Raw genomic sequence first — 11,124 nt, 5'->3', positions numbered from 1 at the left:
TCCTTCACCATTTCATTCTGTACAATTTATTTCTTTTGTAGTGCTTTTTTTTTTCATTTCTTTTTTGAACAACCCTAATGTATAGTTCAAATATGATATAAATCCGTGCATCACACGATTTAACAACTAATTTATTCCAATGGACCGAAAACAGGGGTGTCTTGCTTATGGGGAATGGTTGAAGGTGGGGTATTGTAAAAGTCATGGCAATGCAAACAAAGCAAGATGTAGCCCAGGGCGGCAGAATGATGATGTCCAAGCTGATCAGGGGGATTGGGTTTCTTCACAATGGAAGTTAAATGAGCAGGGTGATCCAAAAATTGGAAGTGGACAAATGTCTTCAACGCAGTCAGGCAGTCAACCTGAAGGTGGTAGCTTCGACGGTGCTCTAGCAGATGGTGGTGTTACAGTCGAGAAGGATGCAATCTTGACTGTGAAGAATCACGTTCTCATTTTTGAGGAGTTGATTACAGAGACTGATTGTGCCATCCAAACCGATTCAGATTTTTCAAATTCAAAAGCGACTCCAACTAACTGCGTGCTAGATAATAGCATGATTTCCTCTGATTTGATTGAGGTGGTAGTCATGGATAAGGATACTGTCATCCTCAATCGTGACTTAATGGGGAAACAAAGTGAGAAAATATCTCTATCGGGTTTTAAGAAATTTGAGATAGGTTTTAAGGTTGGCTGTGATAATGTGCAAGGAAACAAAAATACTAGTAAGGGTCGGCCCAAAAGAAGTGGTAATCAAGATAAAGGAGTGAGTCAATCTTTGCATAGCCCAAAAAAAGTTGAGTCCGTGGAGGAGTCTACAATTGGAAGTCCAAAAACAATGAAGAATTGGAAGAGGCTTACCATAAGACCTCATATTCTTAATAATTCTTTAATTGTTGACGTGGACCCTGGGCATAAAAGGAAGTAAGCAGAAAATTTGAATAAGGAGGCTATGGATGTTAAGAGAGGAAAGAAACATAGAATTGCGGATAATGAGCAAGGTGTTGTGTTAACTATGGGAACAATGAAGGTTGAAGGGCAACTATGTCGGGTATGAAGACATTCCTAAGATGAAAAAAAAAAAATTATCATTTTGATGTCCAAGTATTTCAAGAAGGTGTTGTTTGGCAGTTTTTCAAGTTTTTTGGGCATCCAAGAGATGATTCGCTTTTCTTTAAGTAGTTTGAATTTTGAATTATTTATTATTATTATTTTTACTTTTTTTCTCTGTTTATGATATAATTGTGCTATTCTAGCGTATACTAACGATGCAAAAGAGAAAAAAGGAGTTATATATTCATTTTTTTCTTTTTCATTGTTTATTATATTTCTTAATTAATAAATTCTACTATCATTTTCTCTCAAAAAAATTATTCTATATCAACAAGACCCTTTAAAAATAATAACTAAAAAAAAAAAAAGAAACGGAAGAAGGAGGGAAGGGAGGAAGGGCCCACCAAGAAGAATATGAGGAGAATATTAATAAAGTGCTTCTCTGCTGTTAGATGTTACCTAAAAAGACCCCTTCCTTCCGGCCTTCTCTCTCTCTCTCTCTCTCTCTATCTCTCTCTCTCCCTCGTGTCCCAAACCTAAAACTCTTTTTATTTATTTTTCTCCATTCTTCTTCTCTGAGGAGAGAAAAATGGGAAAGTATATGAAGAAATCGAAGGAAGGTAAGGTGGCGGTGGTGATGGAGGTGTCCTCCATTGGTATATGCACAAGAAGAAGAGCCAAAAGCTTATTAGCAGCAGCCCAGAATCCACAAAAATTTGACTCCTCTTCTCTCTCCTACCTTCAGCTCCGCAGCCGCCGCCTCCACAAACCACCTCCTTTACTCCTTACTACTACTACTTCTCCTTCAACAAAACCAAATCCACAACAACAACCCCACACCATTTCCATTTCCAATTCCACTCTTTTTGATTCTGCTTCCTTTGGAGATAATAATTATTTGGACTTTGATGCCAGCGACAGAGACAGGTTCGGTTCATTCTCTTATATATATTATTATTATATGCCCTTTTTCTTTTCTTTTTAATAATTTTTATTTTTCAATGCATTTGCAAAATTTTCAATTTGAATGCTTACTTGGTTGGTTGGTGTCCTTTTTCTCTTCTGTTCTGTGAGTAAGTAAAGATCATATTTTTAATTAAGTCTTTTGTTTCAGCTTTTTCCTCACTTTTGTACTTGTGGTGGACCTTAGCTTTAAAAGCAAAAAAACCCCTTCTTTCTTACTTGGTCCTTAGTTTCTATTTTTTACTGTAATTTTTTTTTTTGGGTTAAAAAAATCTTAGCTAGCTTGAAAATTGAAATTATTAGAATCTTGGATTTTTTTTTTTTTTTCTGTTCTGCTTATGCAACTTTGAAAAAAAAATAGAAAAGAAAAAAATAATAATAAAGGAGGTATATTTCTCCACAACTTTGGTGGACTCAGGGAGGGCCTTTTTCTTTCAAATTATGTCTGGTTCTTTTTTTATTTGTTATTATCTTTTAATATTTTGGGTGGATTTCATAACCTAATAATGTACTCTTGGGTGTAAATTATGTCGTGTCCAATCACAATCTTCTCGTTTTCTTCTTGATTTCTCTTTGGTGCTCTCAAACATGTGTGATTCTTTGAGTTTGGCATGTTGTCCTTAAAAAAAATATATATATATATATATATATATTTTTTTTTTCCTTTGGATGGGTCTGCCTTTGCTTCTGATATTTTCACTGTTTATCTGATCTCTCAATGTTTGTAAAACCCGTGATATAAGTTTCTCAAAAAAAAAAAAAAAACCCGTGATATAAATTATTTCATGAAAAGATGGTGACTTTGTGAGAGGGCCTTTAATGCAGTTTATGTATCTGCAGCTTGGGTATCTCATAGCATAGCAGGATTTAATAATTGCAATTTTTGCGCTTACTGCTTTACATAAAAAAAACTTAAAAGGTCACCAAGAAATTGACATAAAAAATTTGTAAGTCGTTGTCATTGAATTTTAAGGCCTATATATATATATATATTTTTTTTTTTTCATATCAGATAAACTTTTATCAATGTAAATATGGCCTTCCTTGAAATTGGATATGTAAATTCAGTTCACCTCTTGGTCCTTCTAGAGGTGCTCGGTGCTGCTTCAATGATACTAGAAAGGGATAATGAATTTAATATTTGCAATACTGTCAGCAATAATTTTGTGTTTGCAATGATATATCCTATTCATGGGGCCTAGTTTCTGACCAAAACGCGCATCTGGGATACTCTGTTTTGTGGGGGGGGGGGGGCCTGTATTTCGTGACAAAAAAAGGTTGTAGATCTCTTAACTTTAAAAATTATTCCTTATTAGGTTGTGTATTCAAAATTTAATACAGTTATGCATGCATTGTTGGATTGTGATATATATTGGTGTTTTGCATATAGGAGTAGCAGCAGGGAGAGCACGGCTTGTAGTCTGATAAGGGACGCAGATTCTATAGGAATCACCCCGGGTTCAACAACCAGGCGAACTTCTACTGAAACTAACCAAAGAGTTAGGAGCATCCCAACAACACAGGAGATGGAAGAGTTCTTTGCCTGTGCTGAGCAGGAGCATCAGAGATTATCTATTGACAAGTAAAAATGACTCTTATTTATCAGCAGTGTACTGCTAGTTGTTCTTTCATGTAAAACTGCGATAATAACTCTCTTCTTAATTGTATTTATGATTTTTGCAGGTACAACTTTGATTTTGTGAGTGACTTGCCCCTCCCAGGACGGTACGAATGGGTGCAGATAATTCCCTAAGCCGAGATCATTAACTGGATTTATGGCGGAGCATTGCAAGTGTAGGGAAGTGCATGTAAATTAACTAGCACTAAGACATCCGATTTTAGCTGTCGGTAACATAACCAGAGCTTATGAATTACACACTAACCAACTTAGAAAATCAAAAATCCCTCCTTCAAGAGGAGGAATCATTGGAGAGGAGATTGGGTAGGGTAGTTATAGGTTTTGGATAGATTCATCAAGTGTAATGTTTAAGCAGTATGTCTAATTAACTAGATTTTCATTTCCAGTATTTTCTTAATATTTCAGTTTTGTCTATATTTAGGTTAGGATGAACAATCAACTGTGTCTCTTTGGAAATAAATCAACTCTTCTCTTTATTTGTGTTTGTTTTATTCTATGTTTTGTACCGTGAATTTTTTTATAATGCCTTTTGTGAACTGATATATTACCTGCGTCATTTAAGTCTTGATGTTGATGTTCTAATTAAATCATATGTGAGATTGTTTTCTGCATTGGATGCTTCAACATGTTGCGAGTGGTCAAGGTGGTGGCAGTCATTGCTATCAGCTATCAGGGGACCCAATTGGACTAGCTGGTTAGGTTGACCATCATTGGTTTAACCAGTTCAACAACTTTTCTTTCTTTCTTTCTTTCTTCTTTTTTCAAATCCATTTTGCATGAAGCTCTAACATGATAACAACATCCTTCACTAGTGATGTTTGAACATTTTATATCCAGTTCTGCTACGGACACAAAATCTTTTATACATCTTAACTACATGACATTTGAGGTAGTGTTTGATTAGGTTCACCCTAACAAAAAAACGCACAGATGGTGTGAAAAGCTATGAAACTCTGGGTGTAAAAACTCTCTCTTATATCCAACAATACTTCAGACATAACCAATTTAACTACTTTTTTCACAACACTTTTAATTGGTCCAACGTTATTTTCACTTACACTACCATTAGAATCATAGCCTATTGAGAGAACTCTCCCTAATATTCAAATTGAGCATGTCTATTGTGAAGTCAATCAATGTGCAGATGTTCCTGCAAAATTTGGAACATATCTAATATCTTAATGGTACCTTTGATAGAGCCGAGCATTGCTATAATAGACTACTTGATTCTTAATGTTATGCATATCTTGTTTCTACCAAAAAAAAGAAAAAAAAAAAAAAAAAAAGAAGAAGAAGAAAGAAGAAAATCACCACTTATTTCTCAAATTAAAAGTCTGGCGACTGAATTGGCAACTCGGCCCCTGAATACATTAACTTAGCAAATCAATATCTACAATTTTAAAGCACAATTAGTGGTGGGGTAGTTGATGCAGTTTTGGATTGTTACCTTTCCATCTTACTTGAGAGTTTCACAGATTCTTTCTGACATAGTGTTTTGGTTGATTCTTAAAAGATTTCCCTTGTGAATTTATGGTAGTAAAAAGTAAAGCTAGTTGAGTTTGTCAAAGGGACCATTAAGATGTACGTGAATGCATAGATAGGGCCTTGTGGTTGTGGAGGAGCATGAGAGTTGGTTCTTATTCACATGGGACACTGTACGTTTCTGCACTGAATACGTCACAGACTGCAACATAATGTTCAACATAGATTTGATGATGATGTCTTCTCAACGCCTACATGATGAAAGGCCTCTCTCCTCTTCTATCTTCTATCCTCTATCCCACCTACCATATATTCTTTTCTTGTAGCAAATAAATAAAATGTCTTCAACTTCTTTTCGAAGACTGGTAGTTGTAGTGCCCATGTTTTGATGCTTCTTCTTTTTTTGCCTCTCCGTTTGGAAATCTAACACAAACACATTTATCAAAATACCTTATATAGGGCTAGTGGGTATGTCAATATGTCATGGCCTTGTTTGTTTGTTTTTTGACCTTTTCCTTAGCCATGCATGGCCATGGTTTTAAACCTTTCAAGCTCCTCTTTTTTCTTCTTCCACTCTTAATTTTTTTTATTGAAACATATTTAATTATTCCTCGTTTTATAGTTGCATTCAGTATTCCTACTCCACTAAGCAAGACATTTATAATATCCAATTGTTCCTCACATGTCCAATTATTTGTGTTTCTAAACTTGATGACTATGGAATAAGACTAAGAGGGAGCTTTTAGATTCAAACTCTCAAAGTGTTAGAAAATATTTAGATAGCTGTTTCATATTTAGTAATCTGACTGATTAGATTTATAATATTTTACGAAATTGACTAAATTATTTTCTCTAAACTGCAAAGCTTTTATTCTTACATGAAAAAAAAGTTCACATATACATATCCTTGTTGGTGTGTGTTTCAATTACTTTTATTATTCTTTATTTTCTAGCTGTTAGAAATTTATGTTGGGAAATAAAAGATAAAATAGAAGTTCGACTGTTATGAGAAAAATAGCATTTGGGCAATAATGGGTTGGGCTTTTATGGGTGTTATTAGTTACAAATAACTATAGATTATTATTGAGTGGCCTATTTAATACCCATCACTACACTCTTTCCTACAAGTCTTTTGACTACTCTATATTTATATATACACAATTTCTATTGTCTTCTCTCCCACATATTTTTCTACAATTTGATTTGTATTAAGGAAATACAATATATTAGAAGGTTGTTCTTAAACCTCCGTGAGTGGAAGTGCGTTCATCACAAATGTTGACGATATAGTCTAATTCTGAAGGGTTGTTTGGCCAAAAAAACCAGTCGCACCAAGTTTACTCCGGGTGACACAAATCAATCTTTAAGGACAACGTTTTTGCAATGTGATTCGATAGTACTGTGAAATTGTTCATATATATATATTTGTTCTTTCTAATTTGCATTCTAGATAAAATACTTGAGATAGTATTTGTTGTATTAAACTTGTTTATTCAATGATATATTTCTAATGATCTTAAAGTTTGACTCGTGTTCTAAAATGGATATTACAAGTTATTAATACATTTTCGGATGGCTCTCACCTTAAACGTTTTTTGTACTGTGATGTAAACAAAACTCTTTTTAGATATTGATGATGCCGAAGAAATCACCAGTAAGCTGCGAATACTCCTCAGATCGAAGCAACACCTGCGAAGAGAAAATAGATGATCGAACAAAGAGCACCGGTGTGGTGCCGGCCAAAAACCCTCCGACGATCAAGTTAGAGTCTTTTAAACAACCCTAGAGTGCAAGAGTTGAGATAATTGTGCGTACCTTTGGGTCATGAGGGTTTTGGGGTATATATAGTGGTATGGGGCCGAAATAAACGGTTTGGTGAAGAAGTACTTTCCTTTTAGAAGAGTAATTCGTGGATCTTTGCCTATTGTATAGAGCCCTTTCCTTATAGGGATCTTCTTGACTAAAGTCGAACGTGTAGCGCAAGAACTTTCCTTATATTCACGTATGTAGAAGTCAAGATAGACTAAGAATGAAGGTTGGATTACTCCTTCAGCTTTTACCTGCCAAAGTCGTCAGCCCACGTGTACCTCCTACACTGTCGTCAGCCTACGTATGTCTCCTCAAAGAACGTCAGCCAAGGACCTTTACAACCAAGGTCGTCAGCCTTGACTCGTCAGCTTGATCCGTTAGCCTAACGTCGCTACGTAAGGGGTATGACCTCAAACGTCAAAAGGAGGCATCCTAATGAGACTGGCTGACGGGTTGTATATTCCCGTCAGCCTCCTTAACGTATTGACAGCTTATAAAAAATGTCACTATCAACTGCCCCCTACTCCATTACCCCGTCAGCTATGGGTGACGGGTCATGGAGTTATCGTTATCGGGGAAATGGTTCGTGCATGGTAATTTGTACCATCTTCATTAAATGGTGGGACACATGGCATAGACTGATTGGCTCCGTGTCTGGACGGGTGTGTCGCTTCGTCTTTCGCGCCTCTTCTCTCCTATATATACTTCACTATTTACCTTTTTCCCACTTTTTTCTCCTTGTTCATCTTGAGAGAAAGAATTCGTCACTGCCAATCTTATCACACCGTCAATCGTACAGCCGTCAACTTCTTGAGACCATCCTCCTACACGTAAGTTTTCCTTACTTTTCCTTTTTACTTTTTCTAGTGACGCCCTTTAGTGAAGTCGTCTGCCTAGGATCTTAGAAAAACCCATCGTTTGTAGGTAGTCAGATGCCTAGGGAGACGCCGAGTGATCAATCGTCGATCCGCGACGGAGCGGGTTACGACGAAGTTTTCCAATCAGGTCGTGAGCCCGCGGAGGGCCTATCCTGGTCGTCAGAAAGAGAATCGTCAACTCCTTCTGACGGTGAAGTAGAGAGTTCTAGAGGAAGTGAGGTGAGTGGTGATGAAGAAGGGGTAGACGATGAAGACTAGGGGATTCGTGAAAAGGCGAGTATCAGTGACGGGGGTGAGAGCAACGGCGACGAGGAAGCCTTAGAGAGCACCTCGGGATCCTCTAGTGATGACCGTCCCTTCATCTTACCCTCAGAGTGGTCCGTCAACAATTTTCTCCCGACGATGTCGGAGAATGTTTTCAAGAGTTTGCGGTCCCGCTACCAAATACCAGACGACATTCCCATCCATCTTCCTGAGGAAGGTGAGAGGTGTTACTCGGATGAACCGCGGACGTCGGCATGTATGATGCCATGTTCGTGGCCGGGCTAAGGCTACCGCTGACGGCGTTACACCGTCAGTTAGCTAACTTCCTTGGGATATCCGTCAGTCAGATTGCCCCCAACGCTTGGCGAACCTTTATTGGTGCCGAGATCTTGTGGGGTCGTCTGAGTGGTGGAAACCGTCAGCTGACCTTGGACGAGTTCTTTTGGTGTTATCATCCTCAACACATTTCCTCGTCAAAAGGAGTGTATCATTTTGCAGTGAGGGAAAAGGAGTTGAAATTAGTGTCAGATATGCCTAATTCCAATAGGAAGTGGAAGGGCAGATACTTCTTTGTAGAAGGAACAAACTGGGTATGTCGTCAAGAGGAGTGGGAGTCAATGCCCAATGGTTTTGATAACACATGGGCATATGTTAGAGATTCAGGTTAATCCCGTCGACCTTTCTCGCTTCGTCTACTTATTTGATATCCTAACTCGTCACTTTTCATTGCAGCTAACAATCATCCACGCATTTCCGCGGAGCAAGAGGATTTCATTCGTCGAGCGACGGCCATTCCCTTGGACGAGAGGAAGTGTCGGGATCTAATCACGTTAGATACTCTTCACTTATATTGTGGTGGTCCTGAACCGACGGAGGAAGCTTGCAAATTGAACGCTTATTCCCGTCGTCGTGAGTGTCCTTCAACTTCTTGTCTTTATCCTGACGCTGTCTCTTTCTAACCCTTATTTTTCGCAGAAATGGAGTCAGCTAAACAAAGGGTTCGAGCTGCCGTTGCGGCCAAGAAAAAATAGCAAGAGAAGGCTGGGGGCGAGTCGACCCCACCGTCAGCCCCCAAGCCCGTCGGGAAGGTCGTGGCCAAGAGGAAACCTGACGGTAGGGAAGATCGTCTAGGAAAGAAGGCTGCCCCAACCCCGGGGACAAGTCTTCACGAAGGCGTCACCTCGAGGCCCGTTCATGGGGCGGGTAAGGGGCCCGTGACCTCGTCGAGCCCCGTCTCCCGAGGACTTATGCGTCGTCTGCTGACCCATAAAGACTACGCTGTAGAGGTGACGGAGTCCATTTTGAAGGATGAGGAAATGGACCCTTGTGCCGAGCAGACTATTGACGAGATAAAGGCGTCAATCCTCTTCAACCTTACCAGGGTGAGCCTCGCTTTCTACTTTGGTGCCTGACCAATTTTTTATACCCTGACGTTGTCTCATCCCCTTTTTCTTCCAGGCTATGGTTCGCATGAAAGCTCTGTCAGACAGGTGCTCTGCCAAGGAAGGGGTGATTACCCGTCTACACGAGCGCGTCAAGTACCTAGCTGACGGTCAGGCACAGTACAAGGATGCGAACCGCATCTTGGGCGCGGAGTTGAAGGATTACAAGGAAAAGCTGACGGAGGAAACCCGCCGACGGGAGCTGGAGACGGAGGCCAAGGTGGTGGCGGAAAAAGAGCTGAAGTCCATCCTAGTCCAAATGGAGACGACTAGGAACGATGCTGTGACGTAGTTTAAGGATTCGTCAGCCTTTATAGATGCTTGTGCTGCCTACTATGGTGACGGGTTCGAGGACTGCTTGAAGCAAGTAAAATCTGTCTATCCTGACTTGGACTTGTCAAGGATTTCAATGGACGAGTCCATCCCGTCAACCCCTGCAGGCGACGCTGTCAACGAGGAAGCTGACGACAACAGTCAGAGAGACAACAACGTCGTCCTAGCTTAGCCAACTGCGGATCAATCCGTTACCCTGACTCCAGCTAATCCTCACAATGGCGACCAAAATGCCGTCAGCCCTTCTCTCTCCTGCGCCCAGCCTTTTACTGCCGAAGACGATGGAAGACCCTGAGGCCCCCTTATGAACTTAAGAATTTTCCTTTCTTTTTTTTTCTCTTTGAAAAGTGTAGACGGAGTTGTAGTACTTGACGCCTATTTTTCTGGGCTTTTGTAAAGACATCGCCTATGTTAATTTTAATGTCATTTTACATTTCAAGTATGTGTGTTTTTTATTCCAAGTCAGAATTATATGAGCTCGTCAGCTTATTTGTGACGGGGTTTTTCTTTTTCAATTCAATTTTTGTTGAACTGATGACGGTGTCAGTATCTTTTTCATAAAAACTTAGGGTCGTTTATTATCATTCCGTCAGTTTCGTGAGCAACGTCGTTGGATAAAACTTGATTGTATGCCTGTCAATTTCCTAACGGCGTCAGCTCTTCTTTTGTTAGCTAATCTAGTTCGATGTATCCATTTGGCTATATGCCCATCATGAACAATGCCGTCAGCTTAGCTAACTTATTATGCCGTTACTTTGAACATAACACCGTCACTTTGTTGCATCATGGCAAGGTGACGAGTTCAAGAGGGAACAGACCAGCACTTTATTGCCCTTGTACATCTTATGCACTTAGTGATGAGGCCCCATACCTGGCAATGAGGTCGTCCACCCTGTGGATTTCAAGTGTAAGGTCGTCCATCTTGTGGACTTATTCATGGGGCCGTCCACTTTATGGATAGGTGTAGGTCGTCCTCTTTGTGGACTTGACCGTAAGGCCGTCCACTTTGTGGATTTGGAAATAGGACGTCCACTTTGTGGACTTATTAGTAGGTCGTCCACTTTGTGGACTTAAGAGTAGGCCGTCCACTTTGTGGACTTAGAAATAGATCGTCCACTTTGTGAATTTATTAGTAGGTCGTCCACTTTGTGGACTTAAAAGTAGGCCGTCCACTTTGTGGACTTAGAAGTAGGCCGTCCACTTTGTGGACTTATTAGTAGGTCGTCCACCTTGTGGACTTAAAAGTAGGCCGTCCACTTTGTGG

At 39.6% G+C, this 11,124-nt stretch overlaps 1 protein-coding gene across 2 annotated transcripts; it reads left to right on the top strand.

Moving 5' to 3' along the window:
* Nucleotides 1-1,510: 1,510 nt before the first annotated feature.
* Nucleotides 1,511-4,143, top strand: LOC142618763 (cyclin-dependent kinase inhibitor 4-like). 2 transcript variants are annotated; one of them, XM_075791778.1, is made up of 3 exons: nucleotides 1,511-1,977; nucleotides 3,413-3,595; nucleotides 3,697-4,143. In XM_075791778.1, the coding sequence occupies exons 1-3, from the start codon at nucleotides 1,640-1,642 to the stop codon at nucleotides 3,764-3,766; spliced, it is 591 nt and encodes a 196-aa protein (XP_075647893.1). In that variant the 5' UTR covers nucleotides 1,511-1,639; the 3' UTR covers nucleotides 3,767-4,143. The 2 variants fall into 2 exon arrangements, with proteins under 2 accessions (XP_075647893.1, XP_075647892.1); XM_075791777.1 differs by having other exon boundaries at nucleotides 3,404-3,595.
* Nucleotides 4,144-11,124: the final 6,981 nt, after the last annotated feature.

Source organism: Castanea sativa, chromosome 12 (genome assembly GCF_040712315.1).
Source record: "Castanea sativa cultivar Marrone di Chiusa Pesio chromosome 12, ASM4071231v1".
Classification (NCBI taxonomy): Eukaryota; Viridiplantae; Streptophyta; class Magnoliopsida; order Fagales; family Fagaceae; genus Castanea; species Castanea sativa.
Note: the sequence above shows the minus strand (reverse complement) of the source record. Positions and strands in the feature narration are given on the sequence as shown.

Bases quoted from the DNA above. Each gene is read 5' to 3' on its own strand.
- LOC142618763 (XM_075791777.1), top strand. From the start codon at position 1,640: ATGGGAAAGTATATGAAGAAATCGAAGGAAGGTAAGGTGGCGGTGGTG. The intron at 1,978-3,403 runs GTTCGGTTCATT...TTTTGCATATAG, and splicing joins GATGCCAGCGACAGAGACAG to GAGTAGCAGCAGGGAGAGCA. The intron at 3,596-3,696 runs GTAAAAATGACT...TGATTTTTGCAG, and splicing joins CAGAGATTATCTATTGACAA to GTACAACTTTGATTTTGTGA.